Source organism: Hippopotamus amphibius, chromosome 3 (assembly GCF_030028045.1).
Source record: "Hippopotamus amphibius kiboko isolate mHipAmp2 chromosome 3, mHipAmp2.hap2, whole genome shotgun sequence".
Lineage (NCBI taxonomy): Eukaryota > Metazoa > Chordata > Mammalia > Artiodactyla > Hippopotamidae > Hippopotamus > Hippopotamus amphibius.
In genome coordinates, this window is record NC_080188.1 from 178,004,153 (window position 1) to 178,026,618 (window position 22,466).

The window sequence follows — 22,466 nt, forward strand, 5'->3', positions numbered from 1 at the left end:
TTTTTTTTTTTAAGTTTCAAAAAACTAACTGGGAGATTTAGGTCAGATCTCAAATTCTCCAACTCGTCCGCTCATCTTTGTTTATAACAAGCACATTCTGAGGTTTGGTTCTGATCCCATGACTGTTTCCATCAATTAAAGAGGCCCTGGGAGCTCCCCTGCCTGATCCTTAGGGATCCTGAGAGCCCTCCTGGAGGGGGAGGCTGGGCTTGGTCCCAGCTTTTATGCATGGAAGGGGAGGTCTTCATGTTTTGCTGAAAGCATTCGGGGAAGGGATTTTCTTTTTAAAGATGGATCTTGATACTGCTCAGTTATTTAGACATTGCACACATATTTCAGGAAAACCTAACTTCGTAAAGGTCAGGTAGCTGGAGATGGCATTTGAACAAAGTATGTGGGTACTGCCACAGAAAGGCCGCCAGCAGGAGGCCTCACAGGGTGACATTACTTCAGGGAAATTCTCACAAAACTGGGCCTGATTGTCATTCTGCAGGCTCAGGAAGGGGACCATGTTCATGTGCTCAGAGATGCTCAGACCCTCTCACAGTATCTTCCCCTCAGACCGATAGATCAGCCAGAACGTCTCACCCGTTGAGAAGGGGAGGAGGTGGTCTTTCCGTGACGGCCATCCTCGCAGCTCCTCCCTGTGACTTGCCCAAGCCTGTGATCAGGGCCTGGGGGGCTGAATCAGACATGAATGTAAAACTTGCCTGGGGAGTGAACTTAGAGCAAATCCACGGCACAGCGGTCCTGCCGTGTGCCTGGGGTCACCCTGCCAGTGCCGGCGGAGTCCCGGCCCTTCTCCACATGACAACCCCCTCCCACCCTCCACCGCCCCGCCATCATTTTGGTATTCCCCCATTTTTCAGGGGGACGTTGAGCTGCAGTAAACAGCTTGCACTGCAGCAAACCCTTCAGGAACGATCACCTGTGCTTCCTTTAAAAAAACTTTAAATTGTGTTCTTTTTTTCCCAGTGCACCAGAGTGGAATTACATAGATGCCAAGCAGAAAGAAAAGCTGGACAAGAAAGCTGAGGATGGAGAGTTTTGGTAAGAGTCATCTGCAGGAGGGCTGTGCCCTTAGTTGTGGGTTCATTCCTGGTTCACACCTGGGCAGGTATTTCTAGGTGTTCCAGGAATCCAGCTTGGTTCCCGGCCAGGAGGGCTTCTTTCTTCTCCCCGCTTTTACTCCAGTGTAGTTCCACCTCTGTGCCAGTAAGTCTAAAGCGTTGAAACCAAGATATCTGGGCCTCAACGGTGGATTAGCTATAAGCCTGTCTTCCTCAGTTTCCATATCTTTCCAATGAAATAGGAGCACTGCTTCTATCACTTTAAGTCCAAGATTTAGCTTAGCATCAAAATAAGATCACTTCCTTCCCTCATGGGCTATGGAAGATAACAGGGACACCACTAAGAATATGACATGGCTTAGAGGCCCTATCTAGGCTCCAACTTTAATACCAGTTAGATTTTTTAAAACTTTTTTATTTATTAATGTATTGGCTGCGTTGGGTCTTCACTGCTGTGCGCAGGCTTTTTGTAGTTGCGGCCAGTGGGAGCTACTCTTCGTCGTGGTGCGCAGGCTTCTCTCTGCGGTGGCTTCTCTTGTTGTGGCGCACGGGCTTTAGCACGCAGGTTCAGTAGTTGTGGCACAGGGGCTTCGTTGCTCTGTGGCATGTGGGATCTTCTCAGACCAGGGATCAAACCCCTGTCCCCTGCATTGGCAGGTGGATTCTTAACCACTGTGCTACCAGGGAAGCTCAACACCAGTTAGATTTAAACAGATGTGACTTGGAGGTGGTGGATTGGTTCAATTTACCTCCAGGGTCTCTCCAGTTTATGGTTCAGTTTCTTTGCCTGGTTGGTTAGATAGAAGAGGGGGTTCTCTAAGAAAAATAGCAACGCCAACGCTAGTGAGGAATGTGGCCAGTGACCCCTGCATGTTTGTACAGTAGGCTGTAGAAAAGATTCGAGTTAGTCCACGGCCTCTGCTCTGTCCTGTGCCTGGTGGGCATGCCTTCCATCACTTTTCCAGCTAGCTCTCTTGACCGAGAGCCCACCGGTCCCTCTGCCCCCAGGATGTCTTTTTCGGATTTCTTGAGGCAGTTCTCTCGGCTAGAGATCTGCAACCTGTCCCCAGACTCCCTGAGCAGCGAGGAGGTGCACAAGTGGAACCTGGTTCTGTTCAACGGGTGCTGGACACGGGGCTCCACCGCCGGCGGCTGCCAGAACTACCCAGGTGAGGTGGGAGGCCGCCACGCTGCCTCCTTCTGGCTCGTCCTCCCCGGGCTGGGCATCCTTAAATGTTAATCTTGGGACAAGGCCTTTGTACTCTGTGCTCTGGTTCCTGGCACCCCTTGGTGGCTCAGCTTTTTACCCCCGAGGCTGCTCTTCTTTGTGCTAACTGTGCACTTGGCACCCTGCACTAAGGCCTCCTGTTCTTTTCTGGGGCTTCCTCCATCCCCACCAGGCCGGCTCGCCCTGGGACATGGCTGATGATGCGCTAGAGGGACACAGGTGCAGCATCGCTGTATCCATAGACCGCATCCATCCGAGCAGCCATGCTGTTTTCTTTGCACCTGAGTCGAAGGTGGCGGGGCCTGACAGCCTGGGTCAGGGGTGGCCACACACAGAGCGTGTGAATGCCCGCTGTCTGCTGCCCTGGGCGTCATCCAAGCTTCCTCCCTGGTGGGAATAGTCTGGTGCTAACCACTGCCTCTGCACTAACCCAGGCCCTCATCTTATTAAAGGTGGGCAGCCTTCCCCATTGGCGGGAGATCACTAATATCTACACATATAGGCTCCTCCTAAGTCGAATCAGCTGAGGCAGCACCAGAGGAAGAAACTCCGAAAAATGACCCCACATCTCTAAGGAGAAAGGAAAGGAAGCAAAACCCACCCTCTCCACTTCCCAACTCCCCAGGCCCCACGTCCCTCCTGGTTTGATGTTGACATTGCTAACTGACTTAGACTTGTAAGCACCGGGCCTTGTCCTCATGGCAGAGCTCCTTGCAGGCCTGTGCTCAGGGCCTGGAAGCAGCATTAGAATAAAATCCCACATGGGTGGAGTCCTGGGTCCTGACCGGGTCTCTTGTTCTTTACATCATCCAACCCAAGCTCCCATTTCGGTGGCAGAGGTGAAAGGAGGGAGGTCCTTTCCTGCCACTGTCGCTCAGATGCTCAATCCAACGGCTCTGGGACCCTGGAAGGGTCATTTCCTTGTTCTGGGCTTCAATTTCCCAAATCGCCAAAGTGGAGGGATAATACCCACTTTTAGAGGTGCTTTGTAAACGGTGCGGTGTTATACAAACGGGACGTATGATTTTTATGATCCATTCTCTTCTTCTAGCTCTGTTAAGGAGTAAACAAAAAATGTAGGGTTTGCAGTAATGCTGTATTTGGGAGAAATTAAAATATGCTCACCATTAGCAAGCTCTTAGAAAATGTGCAAGAAATGTGCATGGATCATTTTGGGAGCTCGGAACTGTAAGGGGTGCCTACGGTATCTGTATGCATGAAATCGCTACCCCATCTGTGCCGCCAGCTAGCTGTCGGGAAGAGATGGATTGTTCCTGCCCTTTGGTAATGATGCAAGTATAGAAGATTACAGAATTGTCTCTGTCTCCCCTGGAATCGACAGATATTTGGCTTTAAAATCTACCCACTTGTGCCCTAGATTGAAAAAAAAAGATCTGTAAGTGGAGGTTCTGGGAAGGTGGAATTGAATAAGTAATTTTATTGTTAAGAAACTATAATAACCAGCAGCTCCTGGTCACCTGTGAATGCTGTTTATTTATGCTTGGTATTTCATCAAGTTGGACCCTTATTCAGAGGATCTAAGAACTCCCTCCTGCCCCACCTCTTTCTTCCCCCTGGGCACATCATTATTGAAATTGCTGAGCACCTAGCACGGAGATTTCCGTCAAGCCCGTCTTCCTCAATTACACTCTCTGCCACTTCAGTCTGTCATAGAATTACTGTGTGCCCCTGGACGACCTGTTTGCCCTCTCTGTGCCTTGGAGTATACAGTCACTATCTGGAGAGATGTTTTTTAAGGTCATATTTAAAATATCCGTAGGTGGTGTGGCAGGCATGCTGCTCAACTGCCAACTATTATTCCTCGGGCATTATTTTTTTTAAGGATTTTTATTGAGATATAATTGACATACAATAAACTGCATATATTTCAAGTGTACAATTTATTTTTTTTCTTATTAGTGATGTATATATGGCAATCCCAATCTCCCAATCCTCGGGCATCGTTAAATGACAGATGCTCGAGGGAGTGTGTCTGATATGTGATAACTGGCTGCTGAGCCATCTAGTGGGGCCTCTGGGCTGATGGACAGGTCACCAATCACGGCTGCTTCGGGCTGGGATCTGAAGCAGGGGCCCAGCAGACGGGGCTTCCCGGGGGGCAAGATTGGTTGTCTTTATAGCCTGTTAGGAAAGGCCTCCTTGGTAGCTAGTCTCCGCTGGACTTTGTCCTCATCTGGCCCCGGGGACCTGCTGGTTCCCGGAGACCTCCTTCCTCCAGAATTGGGTTTATCTTCACAGGCCAGGAGCTGAGAACAAGAAGATGTTAACCATTTCCCCAGGGAGACTTGGAGTTTCCTTCCCAGGGGGACCCCGTGTAGCCCTGGGACCACCGGACCTTGAATATCCCCAGTCAAACATATTTGAGCCCCCGGCTGACCAAATGGACAAATGCAAAATTTCCAAATGCTGTGGGGTGTGTGTGCTGCTATGTGGGCAGGGTAGGGAGATAGGAGGAAATGCCGGGGGCCTGGTAAAGCAAACTTCTCAAGGCCTGTTTACCCAGCACGGTTTGGCCAGAGTTATGCTTTCCTTGGGATGATCAAAGTTCCTCCCTTTTATTCTATTCTTCCTGACCTCCTCACCCGCCTTGGGGGGAGCCACCATCTTCTGGGGGACTTCCAGCCACTTACTGGACCAATCCCCAGTTCAAAATCCGTTTGGACGAGGTGGATGACCACCAGGAGGAGAGCGTCGGTGAAGCCTGCTGCACGGTGCTGCTGGGGCTGATGCAGAAGAATCGCAGGAGACAGAAGAGGATGGGACAGGGCCTGCTCAGCATCGGCTACGCTGTCTACAAGGTACTCTGAGCTGGGGCCATCCATCATGGCACACCTGATGTCTTTGGCTGGAATATTTTGGCCGGCAATTGAAGTGCATCTTTCTTATTGTTTGCATGTTCCTAATCAAGCATTTTCCTTGCTTCCCAAATTGCCTTTCTTAGTGGCCTTACTGAGGCCTGAATTCCACAATTAGAGATTCATTCCTCTGGCTTAAATCTCTATTTTTAACACTGAGATGTGTAGTTCATTAAACTTTGCTTGTCATTGAAGGTTCAGTGTAAATACACTTGTTAGACTCTTTCCAGGTATAGGCTTCTCAGGGGTCAGGAGCCAAGAAGGTGACACAAGGAGTATGAGGACATCACAGAGTGGGGGAAGAGAGCCAATGACAAACACCCTCTTTCTCCCTAGGCAACCTTGAAATGCTTGTTGGGACACACAAGGCATGGGCTGGGGTGAAAGGAGCCACAGGTCATTTTTAGTTCTGGTGTCTCTGGACTGAAGGTCACAGCTGGCTCTGGGCTCAGGCTATAGTGCCTGGCTCAATACCCAGTTTGCCCTGGTAACAACCCCTCTGTAGATTTCATACCCTCACAGATAGGTTAGAGCAAGACTTTTGGGTCTTGACAAGCCTAGCCAGGATGAATTTGGAATCCACAAAGACTTTTTTATAACAAATTCTGGAGGGATTCATGGTGGTTGTTTTTATAGAATTTTGTTAAAAATGAATTTCTTGGGAAAAACACAATTCTAATCAGAAGACCAAGAGCTGGCTGGAGGCCTAACATCTCAGCATAAATTATTGCATGACAAAGAAGTATTGTAGTAAGAAACCAGTAAGGAAAAGTGCAATTGTCAAGCTCATATGACCTCCAGCCCCTTTCTTTCTCTTATTTTGGAACTTAGGGCTTTAGAGTTTAGTGTGTGTGTGTGTGTGTGTGTGTGTGTGCATGTGTATTTTGTATTGGAGGAATGGGAGTTGGAAAATAATTGCTGCTTGATGACTGGAGAAAAGAATTTCAAGTAAATAAGCTCCAATCCTACTCCAGATTAGCCCTTCCACCCCGCACCTCCAGTGTAAGTAGCACCAAACCAGATTCTTTGTTTATAGGGATAAAAAACCCAGAAAGCACTTAGCCTACACATATCAATTTGACATGTCTTTAGTGTGTATCTGCCACATGCCAGCTACCCTGCTGAAAGCTGAGATACAGAGGAATAGCACCAGGTTATTGCCTTCAGGGCACTCACAATCTAGAGGGGAAAACCACACGCACACTCCACTGACTACGGGGCAGGTCAGATCTGCTGTGATGGGGACCAGCGCGGTGGGCTGAGGTCTCATCAGAGAGGGATAGCTTCGTGGAGCAGGAGACTTTGACCAGGGTGTCAAAACATGAGCAGGATTTCAAAAGTGGACGAGGGAGAACGTACCAGCCATAGGGGACGCCATGTGCTTCTTGACAGCTGGAGAGGAAGTGACAGTTTTGGAGAGCAGGCAGTAGGTGGGCACGGCCAAAGGGTGGGCTGCATAGGGACTGTGGCCATCAGCTCTCCATCCATGGGCTCTACCTTCTACCTTCTACCTCTACCAGAGCAAAGGATTCTTTCAATGGGACGTGAGCTGACACACGGAAATAGCTTTGTGGGCATGGCGTTTGCTCTCATAAATGACATACACAGCATGTTAATTTTTCAGACATCTGTTTACAGCTGCTTATAAAATAACTCCATGTATGTGATCCGTGGACCTTCTTCATATAGCCAGAGGCATGTAATTTAGAGTGTGATGTCTGTGAACACAAGCCACTTTAAAGTTAGGGTAAGGGCGGTGTACAGCACTGTAGCAAGTGTCTGAGGGTGCAGGCAGTGCCCGGGGTTGTGGAAAGCACCTGGTGTTTGAGGGAGGGAGTGTAGGGATTGGAGGGGGTACCATTCTCTGACCCCTGGAACTGCCTCCTCTGGCTTTAACTGTCTGCAAACTGGCATCTGGTTTGAGGTTGGACACTGAGGAGCGGCCAGAAACTCCCAAAGGCTAAGGAGCCCTGCTGGTCTGGCCTCCTCTCTCGCAGCTGTTATCATCCTGTGATAACAGGCTCCTACCAGGCAGGCTGGTCATTTGCATTCAGGATTCTGCACTTCAAAGGTGACAGTCCCTTGCCACCCATCCGTGCACGGGGCTGGCCTGCTCTCCTGCCTGGATGCTGCTGCTCGGGGACCTGTGCCCCCGAGGCCTGGCTGGCGGGCTCAGTTCCAGCCCCGGGGGCTTTTGGCAGTGGGTTCAGAGCATATCGGCCGAGGCGGTGGGTGGGGCGAGCGGAAGGTGGTTGAGAGAGTCCTTGCTGAGGGGGCGAAGGCGGTTGGGAGGCGGATCCCCTGAGGACCTCTGCTCTCCCAGACATCTAGGGCCTCTGCGTGTGGGATTTTAGCTTTAGACACAGTTAGAGAAGTGACAGTGACCCCAGACTTTTCTACCTCTGCTGCCAATTATAAATGGGAGCTCCAGAGTACGGATGCCAGCTGATGAAAAAATTCCCTAATTTTTTTCCTTCAGAGTTGGCAGTTGCCCATGGACCTAAGCCACAAACAATGCCCTTCCTGCTCTTCTGGTCAAAAGAGCCTACTTGGTAGGGGCAAAGATGGGAAAAGGACAAGGTGGGATTAAATCCTCTTCTCTACCTGGGCATGGGAGGCCTCCCACTCTGCATCTGAGATCTTCTGTGGGTATCACCATTTCCAGTTGCAAATAATAGGACCTAACTCTACCCAGGCTAGTGAAAAAGGAATTTACCAGCTCATGGAACCAAACCCAGGGAAGGACAGAGATGCTTGGGGCAGGGGGCGTGCCTGCTCTCAGGAACCTTTCTCTCCACATCTCCCCTCTATCAATGTCATCTTCCTGCTCTGGCTTTCTGCACAATCTCCTTAATATCACCCATGTAAAAAAAGGGGCCCCTTCCCTTAGTTTCAATTCGAAAATCCTAGAGAAGTCTCTGATGGGCTCAGCTTGGGTCTCGTGCCTCTTCCTGGACCAATCCCTAAAGCCAATGGTGATTAAATTTTGTCTCAAGTTGAGTGAGATGCCTTTCTGGCCAAGCCCTCGATCTGGAGGCCAGGTCTGTAAGTCCGTGAGATGTTAGTTCTCATTTAAACCCCAAGGTTAGCACTCCTAAAAAAACTGGGATCCTGGTAGATTATACAATAAGAAAATAAAGTAGAACCGTTTCTTTTTCTTTCAGATTTCTAGGGCTCAGTCGTCCACAGATGGCCTTGAAATTCACCAATGACTTTCCAGTTTCAGAGATGCTCTCACTTTAGCACGGGCTTCTTCCCAGTGGCCCAGGACGGCACAGTCTGTGTGCCAGATGTGTGGAGGGAGGCAAAGGTACAAAGGGAGCCCTGCGGCACCCTCAGGTGACCTGCTCTTTTCTCCTGCCCTTTAGGTCCCCAAAGAGGTATGTGAGCGTTGACGGAGATGTCTCCCCTTGGTAAGACACAGCGGCATCTGCTTCCTCTGATAGAAACCGGTCCTCCCACAAACCGACTCCCACAGGATCTGGTGATCTGGTAAACTTGAGCCCTGGTAAAGACACTTGGGTCCCACCCACCAGGAAGGGGACAGTGGTGTCCCCTTCGTCCCCTGTGTGCCTGGTGATCTGATCCAAACAAGATGACTGTAGCTAACTTAGGCTCCTGTTTATCCCGCCAACTGATGTAGAAGCCCTGATGTATGATAAGAAAAGGATGCATCAACTTTTATCGTTTTGGCTCCTGGCTTTTCCTGCGCCACCTCAGTGGTTTCAGCTGGGTTAGAGAGACATGTCATCAGCATCATACTTACATCTGGCGTTTCCTGCTGTGGTCCCAGGCTTCACCCAGCTGTCCCAGTGGCCTCGTGGGGCGGGGCTGGCGGGGCGTGCTGTGAGAGTGCCTTGTCCACGCAGCGGGCACACAGGCCCCAGCTCGTCCCTGCCCAGCGAGCCTCTCCTTGGCTGCACTCTGGCGACACCTGGGAGCTCTTAGACATTTCCATGCCCAGAGCAATTACAGCAGAATCTCTGGGCTGATTCCAATGTGCAGCTGAGGTTAGGAACCACTTGTTCGGTTGGGGGCACCCCGAGTTGGAGTCTACTGCACCAATTATGTAGAGGTACAGCCCCGCTGTACGTACCTCTGCTCCCCCAGGTTCTCAGCCTTGGCCACCTGGTAGCATGTGCCAGTGAGGCCCAAGTTTACAGGCTTTTCAGCCCATGCCTTCTTCCAGGGCCGCCGATCACTGGTCTTCCCTGCCCGATGCCTCCCAAATGCATGTTATTGGTTATGGAGGCAACAGACAAGGGAGTATGAGTGATTTAGAGCAAGCACTTCTTCACGACTCGAAGGTAATTAAATTCAACCTGCGTTAAGTCTGATGGAAGGTGGTTCCCATCAGAAATGGCCCGTTTAGGGGAGAGAGGTCCTTTGCACATACCGCGGAGCCTCCACCAAGCAGCGTCTCCTGGTGACCTCAGGGTGTCTTTGTGGATCCTGTGCTCTGCTAGTGCTGTGGGTCTTTGGTCAGTGGTTCCAAACCACTGCCCAGAAGCCCCTGGGAGCTTGTGAAAGCACAGCCTGCTGGGCTCCACCCCCAGAGTCTCTGATTCTGCAGATCTGCCATGGGGCCTGAGAACTTGCGTTTTCAACCAGTCCCCCTGGGTGCATATGGTGATGCTGGGCCCACCCACTCGCAGCTGGGCCAGCCAGGCCATGGGGATGTGCGAGGGCCAGGGGCCTGGTGGCACATGCCTCTGTGGGGTCCGCAGTAGGACAGAGGGACCCCAGCTCCTGCCTCCTGAATAAGGCTTCTGTCATCTGTCCCGCCACGGGGCTCTTGCTGGAAGCCAATTTGCCCCTTTCCCACCCCATCCCCCCTTCTACTTTACTGGTACTTTTCCCTGCTGGTTGCCTGCTTCCTGCTTTGCTATCATCAAGGAGGAAAGAATGACATTTAGCCCCTTAACACTTAGACCTGGCCAAGATCGTGCTGGCCATGCCCCCAGCGTTCTCCTGCCCGGGGTATAAACATTTTCGTGAGGGGTTCCCGAGGCTGTGGTTGCCCTTGTACCCAGGTCAGCAGGGGCTGCCTGAGGGTCCTGTGGAGTCCTGAGCAGGGCAACGGGGGGCAGGTGGCCCTGCCTTCCTCCCCCGCGTAGCAGAGCTGTGATCCGAAGAGGGTCTGGGGACCATGAATAGACACTGTCCACTCTGGGGAGGGCATTCCAGCTCCAGGTCACACAGAAGTTACGGCCTTTGCAGCTTACCAGCTCCTGCACTCTGTCACAGGCATCTTGATGAAGCCTGATCATAAAGATACAGCGCTACGGGGAGGCTTAATTACGAGCAATAACATGGGCACCTGTGTTTTCGAAGCACTCTGCAGCCACTAATTAGGCGGTGTCACACACCCACCGCTTCCCTCTCCCTCCAACAAACAGATGGTTCTTGGGGAGTATCTGCCCCCTCCCAAGAGAGCCAAGGCCCCGAAGGAGGCCTGGCTGTGGCCGCCCCCTCCGTCTGCCTCCCTCCCTGGCACCCCCCAGCCTGATCGCCCTGGATACCTTGCAGAGAAATTTTCCCAGCCAGGCAAAGGTGCGCAGGCCCTTCTGGTTGCTGCTGCTTGAGAACCAGGGGTTAAGCCACAGGCCTGTACTGGAGAGCTCAGTGCCACCCCTCCCAGGTACAGAGGCAGGCTGAGAGTCTGTTGGATCCAATGAGGGATGATTCATGAGGAGAAATACCCAGAGAGAAGTTGAGCACACACGAGAGACCCTGCTGTCCAACCCTTCATTTAATGGAGATAAGGGCAAGGAGCCTGGCCAAGGTCCGTGGCACAGTCAATGTCGGCGCCTCAACCTGGGCAGCGCTCCCCGCAGGTGCTCTGAATATACCTGATGATGGACACAGGGGAGTTCACAACAGAATCCCAGGCCTCCTGGTTTCTCAGGCCAGGGTTAAAAATCAACCAGCCCTAAATGAGCGTGATAAAACCCAACTCTGCGGCCCCCATCTTCCAGGATTTCAGGAGACACTGACCCTGATCGTTGCTTTGCGCAGCTGGAGAGTCCCACGGACGAGCACCTGGGCCGGGACTTCTTCCTGGGCCGCCAGCCCTCCGCGCGCTCCAGCACCTACATCAACCTGCGCGAGGTTTCGGCTCGCGTGCGGCTGCCCCCCGGGGAGTATGTGGTGGTGCCGTCCACCTTCCAGCCCTTCAAGGACGGTGACTTCTGCCTGAGGGTGTTCTCGGAGAAGAAGGCCAAGGCCCTGTGCGTGTCCTTTCCCTCCAGGGTGGCGGGGATGGCAGAGGGCAGGGCCCTGTCGCTGTGTGGGACCCACCTCCGGCTCCCAGAAGAAGTTTGTAGAACACCAGAGGTTCCAGGGGTCCTTCCCCAGGTGTCCCGCTCCTGCCCCTCCACGTGGGTCTGTAGGACATGGGGGAGTTTTCCCTAAAAAAAGTTCAAGGCTGGAGAGAAAGGACACCAGTAACAGCCTGGGTAGAGCCTTTTCCTCCCAGGGAGGATGGGCACCGCATAGAGGAGGATCCAGATGCGATCCCCGCCTCTTCCGCTTACACACACCACACACACCACACTCCACACACACCACATTACCACACACCACACACACCACACTCCACACACACCACATTACCACACACCACACACACCACACACCACACATACCACATACACCACACACGCCACACACCACACACACCACACACCACACACACACACACACACCACACACACCCACACCACACACCATACACACCACAAACACCACACACTACACACCAAAAACACCACACACCACACACCACAAACACCACATACATCACACACCACACACCACACACACCACACACCACACACACCCCATACTACCACATATCATGTACATGTATGCATGGACATGTGGGCTGTGGGCTTGGTGGCTCATTCCTCAGACACCATTTCAACAAGGATTCACATAGCTGGGCTCCTAGGGAAAGATGAGAATAGTAACTGGGGCAAGGTTGGGAGAGAATTCCCCAGAAGAGTGGTCCACCAGGGTGAACATTCTAGATTCCATGAGAGGCCCACTGAACTTGGCAGCTCTTGTCTCTGGTGAAAAACTCAGGGTGGGGTGGGGGTTGGGAGGTGAAGGGAGGGATCCTGGTTCAGTTTATGCAGTTTGGTATTAGTAGGAACTGAAGGTCTTGCATAGGAAGCCAATCCCTCAGCAGGGTTAAAAACTTCCTCAAAGAACCTAGCCATTAGCTATATTTTACTTACTCATGTTTGTTTTATTCTTTCTTTGTGTTTTAGGGAAATTGGGGATGTAGTAGCTGGAAACTCACATGAGGTATGCCACATTTTAGTATGCCAAGCTCTGACACTGATGCATAGCAGTCATTTGGGATATCTTATTGATTTATAAGTGCTTTTTATATATTGAGGATGATAATTTTGTTCATCTGGGCCACAACATTTTCTAGGCCCTGGCTCTTCCTGATGAAGATGAGATAGATGCAGCACTGGTAACCCAGGCTTTGTAACACATTCCAACTCCTTAGGGGAGGTCTTAGTGTCCCCCACATTCAAGCAGGTGGATCCTCAGAGCACTGGCTGTGAGCTTGAGCACTTCTGGGCAGGATGGAGAAGGCGATGAGATAAAGAGATCTGGTCCCTGCTTTTAGACAGACCTCCAGTCTTTGAGAGGACAAATGATGGAAGCCTGTGGAAAAAGATGAATGGCAACTCATAATAGAAATGGATCTAAGCCTGCGTGTGTGTAGTCTGCGGGGGGAGCGAGCACCTCCTTTGGGAGGCTCCATGGGGGAGGTCAGTTCAGAGTAGACTTTGGAGGAAGAAATGCGCAGAGTTTGTGGGTTCACCTGTCTCACCCCTTCTACCCTTCCCTCCCTGCCGTCTTTCTCAGATGCTGTGCATGGAGGCAGCACATTGAGTGTGGCTGTTTTGTGAGGGGTAGTGGTATTATCTGGCTTACATCAAAGCTGTAAGCTCGTGGGATGCCCCTCGTGGTCGAGTGGTTAAGACTCTGTGCTCCCAATGCAGGGGGCACAGATTCAGTCCCTGGTCAGGGAGCTAAGATCCTACATGTTTCATGGTGTGGCCAAAAGAAAAAAAGAAAAAAAAATTCTGTAAGCTCATATTTCTGCAGATGCAAAAGGAGGCCAAAGATGGACCCATCCTGCCCTGGGAGGGTTATGCTGTGAGTCTATTAGGTAGAAAATATGTGCCCCATTGTCTGTTCTTTCTTATTCCCATTTGTCCTTGAACTGGACTTGGTGCCCAGTAGTTAAGCTAACGGTCAGTAGCGCCCCCTGCCTTGAGTCCGCTGCAATTCCTGGCACCAGAGGCCCTTTCTCCGCTTCCACCTCTGGGTGGTCCCAGCTGGTCAGAACTTTCCCTTCAGTCCCCTTCCCCCTCCCATTGCAGGTAGATGCCAGCTCTGCCTGCTCACTGCCCCCCAGGCCTCGTCTCTCACAGCAGCTGCTCTTACTAGTGGTCCCAGGTGTGTTAGGAAGGTCAGTGTAGAGGGTGTGGATCTGAGTCCACAATTCAGGTAAGAATTGTCCTTTCTCCTTTTTTTCACCTGCTAAATCAACTTAAAACTGACTCTATCATCATCAAGAAGTCTAAAAATAATCAATGCTAGAGAGGGTGCAGAGAAAAGGGACCCCTCCCACACTGTTGGTGGGAAGGTAAATTGGTGCAGCCACTATGGAGAATAGTATGGAGGCTCCTTAAAAAACTAGCGTCACGGGACTCCCTAGCTGGTGCAGTGGTAAAGAATCCACCTGCCAATGCAGGGGACATGGGTTTGAGCCCTGCTATGGGAAGATTCCATCCCATGGAGCAACTAAGCCCGTGTGCCACAACTATTGAGCCTGTGTGCCACAACTATTGAAGCCCACGTGCCTAGGGCCTGTGCTCAACAACAAGAGAAGCCACTACAATGAGGAGCCTGCGCACCACAATGAAGTGTAGCCCCCGCTTGCAGCAACTAGAGAAAGCCTGTGTGCAGCAAAGAAGACCGAATGCAGCCAATAAATAAATTTATAAAAAAAAAAAAAAAAAACTAGTGTCACCATTATGATCCAGCAATCCCACTCCTGGGCATATATCCAGAGAAAACCATAATTTGAAAAGATACATGCACCCCTATGTTCATTGCAGCACTATTGACAATAGCCCAGGCATGGAAGGAACCCAAGTCGTCTGTGTATATATATATATACATATGTGTATATATATATATATATATACAGTCCATTATATATAGATATATAATGGAATATTATAATGGAATATTACTCAGCCATAAATAAATGGAATATTATATAATGAAATATTACCCAGCCATGAAAAATGCCATTTGCAGAAACATGGATGGACCTAGAGAATATCATACTAAGTGAAGTGTCAGACAAAGACAAATATGATATCACTTATATGTATAATCTAAAAAAATGATACAAATGAACTTATTACAAAATAGAAACAAACTCACAGACATAGACAACAAATATTGAATATATGGCTACTAAAGGGGAAAGGAGGGGGAAGGATAAATTAGGAGTTTTCAATTAGTAGATACACACTACGATATATAAAATAGGTAAACAGCAAAGACTTGTTGTACAGCACAGGGAACTATACTCAATATCTTGCAATAAACCATAATGGAAAAGAATATGAGAAAGAATACATATATATGTATATACATATTTCTGAATCACTTTGCTGTACAACAGAAACTAACACAATATTGTAAATCAACTATACTTTAGTAAAAGAAACTGACTAAACCCCAGGGTCTTGGGGTTTTCTGAAGCACCAAAACAACAGGAAGCGTCTTCCAGTCATGGGTCCTCACTGGTCTCCCTTGAGACACCCACTGTCGCAGCTCACAGGTTTCTTCGTGTCTGACAGCTCTTGGGCTTCTGTACTAGGTCTGCGGCTTAGAATCTTCGGTAAACTAGGAGCCGCCAGGCCTGGGGTCCAACCTTCCCTTCTGAGGTCCCCAGAGCACCACGTATGGAGCCAGACAGAGGTTCCCAGTATTTCACGGCCCTGGGGACTGCCAACATCTCCATGGTCTCAGGGAAGCTTGGCTTTTTTTTCTCTTTAAGGTACCCATCCCCCGACACACACACACACACACACACACACACACACACACACACACACACGAATAAAATCTTCAGGGGATTTAAGACTTTACAGAAGACAGGAAGAGCCATTGCCATTGCCTTCAAGAATGTCTGTTTTCCTCCCTCCAGAAATCTCCAAGCCATGGACAGCTGGACATGTAAAGGGCCTGCCTTAGAATGGGAAGGGGAAAAATTGAACAAACACACTAGAGCAGGGTTGTAAATATGTTGTCAACATGTAATATGATAACAGTAAAATAATACCTATTTTTGCCAGTCTGCCTTACCATTTCCAAAGCGTTTTCATGTATACTTTCTCAGAACAACAGATAATTCCACTACGTTGAGGTCCTTGAGAATAAGGACCATGTCTTGTTCACCACTACATCTCAGACACAGATACGGAACAGTTCCCAACATGTGCCAGGTATCCAGTAAATATTTTTTTGAATGAGTGAACAAACTGAAGTACCCTGTATGCCATCACTCAAACGCATCTTTCTCCCTGGTCTCCAGAAACCTCCCTGTGAGCAATGACACCGCCTAGTGGCGAAGTGCCTGCTGTGTACCCATTTGTGGCAGTGTCCATTTTTTCCTTTCCTCTCCTCTCCTCTCCTTTCCTTTCCTTCTTTCTCTCCTTTCCTTCCTTCCTTCCTTCTTTCCTTCCTTCCCCTTCCTTTTTTTCTTTCTTTCTCTCTTTCTTTCTTTTTCTTTTTCTTTCTTTCTTTCTTTCATCTTTCTTTCTTTCTTTCTTTCTTTCTTTCTTTCTTTCTTTCTTTCTTTCTTCTTGCTTTCTTTCTTGTTCATACTTATTTTCCCCCACAATAATAGAATAATATTATTCCATGTTAAGAATTTGTGGACTTCACACTAGATTCAGGCTATCATATATTTTATTACGTGGACAATATAATGCTTTTATTCTACAAAACCACTTTAAAATCATATATGTGTGATGAGAAGTGTTTATCATTTCTTCTAAAAATTTTACATGTATTTTTGGATTTGCGTCTCATAAATGTAAACAGTATGATAGGCATTAAAACCCCCGTGTTATTGATGAGAAAGCAGAGCCCTGGTGAGGTCTAGTTGCAGTAGGATGCTGAGAGCAGCTGCTCTGGGGCTCAGGCTGCTGGTGGTGAAACAGTGCACGGGCTTGACTTTGAATCCTGCCTCCACCATGTTCCAGATGTGTGATCTTGGCCTGTTACTTATCACTTTTAAACCTCAGTTTCTCCATCTGTGAAATGTGGATAGCAATGAGACCACCCTCATAGAGTAGTCATGAGTATTAAATGAACTAAGCTAGGTATAGTACCTGACAGGTAGTAAGCACTCAACAAAGGTAAGTACTGTACTGTTACAACTGCTGTTAGTCTTAATAGTACAGTATCACTAGGCCATAGTGGGCCTTTTGTACCTTTTTGAGTGATGGTTTTGGAAGAAACTGACTTGGTTTTCCGGAACGCTTCAAAATATCTGGGAAGCTTGTGACTTTTCTGTCTCTGTCTGGTGGTGACAGTTGGAGAAGCCATCCTATTATGGAAAGAGCCCAATGTCATATCAGAAAGTCTCTGGAGAGGGTCATTCATATAAGGATTAGCAATTTTCAAAGGACTTTGACGCACATTAGTTCTCATTTGGTTCTCAAATGACCCCATGTAACAAGCCTAGTTAATTTAATACTGGCCTTGAGGAAATAGATGTCAGAGCCCTGAGATGGAGTTTAGTATGTGTCCTGTCTGGTGTTTGAGCTCCTGTCTTCTGGCTTCTAGTTCTGCTGTTTCTACTAGGTTGTGATTTTAACTCCTTTTACTCAAGTTGCTGTTTCAGAATCTGGTGAAAGCTAAGAAAATACATATTGACACTACCCCCAATATTCATGCAGTACCTGAAGTTCACAGACTCCTTGAAGGTCATCGGTGAATCTCTTAGGAGCCCACAGACTGAGACTGAGATTCTCTGCTGTCAGTGTTGCCACTGATCTCCGAAAGCGATTCAGGGTTGAAATCAGAAATTCAGGGCTGGTGGGCATCACTTCCTGACATCGCTCAGAGGTGAAGCCCCTAGACCCCTGGATCTTGCTGGATGGGCAGCTCCTGGGGCCAGAACTATGGGCGTCTCCTGTTTACCGCCATGTGCCCCCACCCACCCAGTGCCCGACATATATGACAGACACGCAGCAGATGCCGTGAATGATAAACGAGTGAATTTTAAATCTTTTTCATTCTCCTCAATGAGTCCCATCTTAACTTTGCAATTGCCTTCCCTTTTAGCCACGGCCCGTTGCGCTGGATCAAGAAGAGGGCCAGCTCAGGAGCCTGTTTGAGAAGCTCGCGGGGGAGGTGAGTGGAGGGCCAACACGAGCTCCCCGATGGGCAGGAGAGCGTTCGGGAAAGCTCAGCTCACCTGCGTCTTCTTTCCCTCGTATCTCTCGTAAAATTGATGAGGCCCCATGTCTCAGAGCCCCCAGCTCTGTCTGTTGCCACTTCCTGTCTTAAACCTGAGGCCTTTCTTGCGCTGCTGGGCGAGGAATCTTGGGACCAAGGCCACTTTTCTTGCTGTGGTGCTTTTTGAGAAAACAGAAAATCCGAATCTCCAGGTCCTGCCCAAAGCCTTTCTGTGTGTAAATTGGCCCCGTCGGATCAGAGCCCTGACTAAAAAGCCGGGAGGCAGAACGTCCCTAAATCAATATCCTTCAGAGATGAGAGGACTCGCCTAGCTCAGGTGGCAGGCGGCTCAGTTAACTGGCCTGGGATTAGTACTCACTGTCCCGCTGCCCTGCCTGCCCTCAGGGGACGCCAGCAGCTCGGCCTGTGGAATTCAAGTTGGCCCGGTGCCAGCACTGCTCAGGGTGCGTGGAGCCAGGGCAGCCCCTGGCTCCTTCCCTCCCCGTCCTTCTGGCTTGGCTTATTGTGATTCCAGTCCTGTGGGGCCATAAGTCAGAGCAGATGCAGGACGGCAAGTGTCACAACTGGCCCCATTGATACAGTGAACACACTGCTCTTTGAAGGATAATAAGTTTTGCCCAAGGGCCTTGGAAGGCGTCCGTCATCTTCGGCTGCTATAACAACGTACCGCAGACTGGGAAGCGTATGAACAACAAAAATTTACTTCTCACAGTTCTGGAGGCTGGAAGTCTGAGATCAGGCATGGTTGGATTCTGGGGAGGGCCCACTTCTAGCTTGCAGACTGCTGATGTCTCACGGTGTCCTCACCAGGCGGGAAGAGGGTGAGGGATGTGTCTGGGGTCCCTTTTATAACAGCACTAATCCCACTTGTGAGGGCTTCACCCTCATGACCTAATCACCTCCCAAAGGTCCCTCCTCCCAATACTATGACATCAAGGGTTGGATTTCAACATATGAACTTTTGGGAACACAAACATTCAGTCCATAACAGAGGGGGAAAAACAATGCTTTCCACCCTGCAGGGAAGCTTAGAGCCACTTTCTAGACTTAAGGGTAGAATAGAAGAAAATACATCAGAATCCTTTGCAGAAAATAAAAGCTGGGAACACAATTCCTTTGCACATCCATTAAAGAAACCTTTGCAAAAATGAGTCAATTCATGTTTTAGATGGATGCTCAGACCAGTGATTTTGCTAACAAAACCTTGTTGCCTTAGCTGCCAAGGGACCATATTTTATCTAGAACATCAAGACCGATAACAAAATAGAAGCTCTTATTTGTATAGTTATTCATGAACCTTATCTTTTCTCTCTGCCTGGTGGGACAATATCAGTGACTGTCCCTGCTCTGCTGGTGAAGAGTCGGGCACAGAGAGTTAAGGAGCTGGCTGGGGCACAAGGCCAAGGTCTCAACATCCCATTCTTGGCTTGGAGGCTTTTCAGAGGGTCCCCAGGCCTTATTGTTGGGACTGACAGTTCCGTGCTTCAATGAGGCCAGCTGTGCTCACAGATGAGGCTGCTCTGTGCAGTTCCCATCTCTCTGGTTTCCAGTAGAATAGCCTGGGCCTGACTGGTGGAGGAGGGGAGAAGTGGGGCCCCATGGGGGACAAGTGAGGAGACCACACCTCACCAGGGGAAGTGACTTGGCTAAGGTCACACAGCGAGTAAGGGGCAGAGTCACGACTAGAACCCAAATCTCAGTCCAGTGCCCCTTCCCTGAGCCTCATTCATCAATCCTGCCCGAGGTCTGCCCTCCAGCCGAGAGTGAAGGGACGCATCGTCCTGCTGGCTCAGGTTTTATTCCAAATGGACATGGGAAATCCTACTCCCCTAAACTCTACTTCCGGTTTGAGATGGGCTACGCATGAATAGCAACACCCATAGGTGCAGTTGGGAAGGCAGGTGCTTTGGGGTGAGACAGTCTTAGGTTTCAATCCCAGCTCTGCCACTGGTGGCTGTAAACCCCCAGCAGTTACATCACAGGGAAATGACAATTACGTACTGAGTGTATATGGTGTTTAGCAGTTTACAAATCACAACTTCCGTAACTCTAACATGGGTGCCGAGCTATTCTGAGGGTTTGAGGATGCTCCACATTGGGCGTGTGGCCTGTCAGCACTGGCTTCTATTATTCCTTCTTGACACGTCCTGGCCTCCGGATAGGCAAGTCTGAGCAAGGCAGCAGGCCCCGTGTGCAGCCTTCTGCCGTGGGTGTACCCTGTTCACGCCATTAATATATACTCTCTGCCCAGCTGTGGGGGCCCCAGAGAAACCATCAATTGGAGTTTTTTAAAGATGTCACAGCCTTTTAAAATCATAGGGTCAGTGGACCTGGTGTCTGACTGCATTAGTTTAGTGTCTTGAAACGCTTGTCTGGGCCTGACTCAATGTGCATTTGGGTTCCTTTTTCTAGAATTCAGAGATCAGTGTCAATGGACTTAAGACGGCTCTGAATGAGGTGTTTTCCAAACGTAAGTTTTTCCTTGGAGCTTTTCAGGAAGTCTGGGAGCCTAAGAGAGATACGGCGGGAGGTGGGGGGGGGGGGCGAAGGGGGGGCGGGCACAGGGCCAGGGGCACTGCAGATGAGGACAAGGGGCCTTTGGCCTCTGCCCCAGGGCCCTGATTCCCTCTGGGCTGAGCGAGTGTCCAGCACGTGGGAGAGGCTGGAGGGCAGGCGGGGTGGGGGTGGGCGGGTGAGGGCAGGGCTGATGCTGGGGCCAGCTGGCCCTGCAGGAAAGAGTCCTGAGTCCTGGGAGGGAAGAAGATGGGTTGAGAGTAAGTGAAGATTTCCCCCCAAATGAATAACTTTGATGCTGTGGGAAACTGTGCAGCTTGGAGATCTTGTTCTGTAGTGAGTCCCTGGGGGAGGCGTGTGGAGGGGAGGATTCTGACTGTCCTAGATTGGGACAGTTCTCCATCTTCAGACTTCAGCAAGCCCTGGGGGCTGTCAAAGGGTCAAACTGCACCCAGGTTGAGGAAACGCTTGCTCCTCTCCTCTGAACCGCAGCCCCATGTGAGCTGGCACAGAGCCGGCTTCTTGGTGGGCCCAGGAATGGACCAGGTTAGGGCTTCCAGTGGTTGAGTGATGGGCACGTTCACCCATGGCAGCAGGACAGGGGGTGAGTGTGCAGGATGCAGGGGCGAGGCTGGTTGTGAGCCCATCCGGGGCTGAGCAGCTCCCCAGTGTTGCCAAATCTGGCTCCTTGTGCACCGATGCCAAATAAAAATACAGAGACAGAGAACTGGAAGATAAGAAATGAGGCTTTTTATTTTCTTTGCCAAACAAAGGGAAGACACAGTAGGCTAGCACCTCAAGAACTGTGCCCCCCTCCTTGGGGAATCGGAGAAGACTTTATATCCAGGGTACATGATAAGGATCAAAAGTGGTGAAGGTCTTGCATTTCTTTTCTTCTGCAAATTCATGGCCAAAGCTGGTATCAGGCAGCACAGCAACCGGGTCTGGTGTCCCTGAAGTTATCAGCCCATGACCTTCTTCCTGAAATGAAGAGTACTACAAGGGGTGGGGGGGGAGAAATGCCAGGTGCAAAGTGTAATTCGTATGGAGTCAGAGAATAATCATCTTTGTGAAGGACAAGTCTAGCTACAAGTGTTTGTTAGTAGTAACAGCTAAAGAATAATCAAGATTGTTTAACTCTTTCAGGCCTGTTTATGTTGTTTCCCCGGCCTGTTCATTGTTTCCTTGTTTTTCCTGCTTATCAGGGGAGGAAAAAAGCCTCATTTCTACTATTGTTGGCAACACTAGGGCTCAGAACCCGGGCCTGGGCTCAGAGCCAGCCCATACCCCCCACCCCCCAACCCTCCCAGCTCCAGCTCTCCCTCCTGCCTTGCAGAGAAAGAGCTGAGGGAAGCAGAGAGGGCTGCAGGGTCTTTGGCGCCTTCCTGCCTTGGCTGTCAGGTGTGGGCAAGATGAACGGTGAGCCAGGGATGGCTGTAGCTCCTGGGAGGCACCTGCGATTTAGCCAGTAAGGATAATAGCTGCTGTTTGAGAGGCTGTGTGTTGTGGTTAAACGCTTGGGCTGTGGAGCCAGATGGCCTGCGTTTAAATCCCAGCTCTGCATGGGTCGTGTGATCTTGAGCAAATTATTTAACCTCTCTGGGCCTTAGTTTCCTTATCTATAAAATGGGGATGAAAGTATTTGCCACATGCGGTTATTTTGAGGAGAAGCACAGTGCTTAGAACAATAGCTAGTCAATAAAAAGTTAGCTGATTTATTAAGAACTTGCTGGAGACCAAGCACTGTGCTAAGAACTTTACTTACATTATTTCATTTTATCCCCAGTTAGTCTTTGGGGCAAGTATTATTCTCGTTCTTACCCCCGCTTGATGGAGGAAGAAGTCAAAGCTCAGAGATATTAGTTTGCTGAAGTCCTGTGGCTTGTGAGTAGCAAAGCCGAGGTTCAGGCCCTGAACCGCGATGCCAGCACCCACCTGTACCACCCCCAGGGGGCCTCTGCCCAGGAGCCCGCCGCCGTGCACTCCTTTTTGTGGAGCTCACATTCGGCTCCGTACTCTGGCTGGAGCCTTTGGTGGCCTCCTACCGTGGAGATTATTTCTCCAGCCTTCAAGTGATCCTGATTCCCTCCCTTCTTTCCTATTTAAATATTTAGGAACAGACCTCAAATTCGATGGATTCGACATCAACACTTGCAGGGAGATGATCAGCCTGATGGATGTATCCTTTAAATGTCCCATTATTTTTACTCTGATCCTGATTTTCACGACTCCTCTACCTTT

At 49.8% G+C, this 22,466-nt stretch overlaps 1 protein-coding gene across 1 annotated transcript in view; it reads left to right on the plus strand.

Moving 5' to 3' along the window:
• Positions 1-22,466, plus strand: part of CAPN8 (calpain 8) — a 62,611-nt gene that overhangs the window by 35,072 nt on the left and 5,073 nt on the right. The window contains exons 8-16 of the mRNA XM_057727627.1: positions 976-1,050; positions 2,079-2,239; positions 4,942-5,117; positions 8,543-8,554; positions 11,193-11,404; positions 12,449-12,485; positions 17,577-17,645; positions 20,124-20,181; positions 22,340-22,404. Of these exons, the coding sequence (XP_057583610.1) occupies positions 976-1,050; positions 2,079-2,239; positions 4,942-5,117; positions 8,543-8,554; positions 11,193-11,404; positions 12,449-12,485; positions 17,577-17,645; positions 20,124-20,181; positions 22,340-22,404 (865 nt within the window). The remainder of the gene's footprint in view (positions 1-975; positions 1,051-2,078; positions 2,240-4,941; positions 5,118-8,542; positions 8,555-11,192; positions 11,405-12,448; positions 12,486-17,576; positions 17,646-20,123; positions 20,182-22,339; positions 22,405-22,466) is intronic.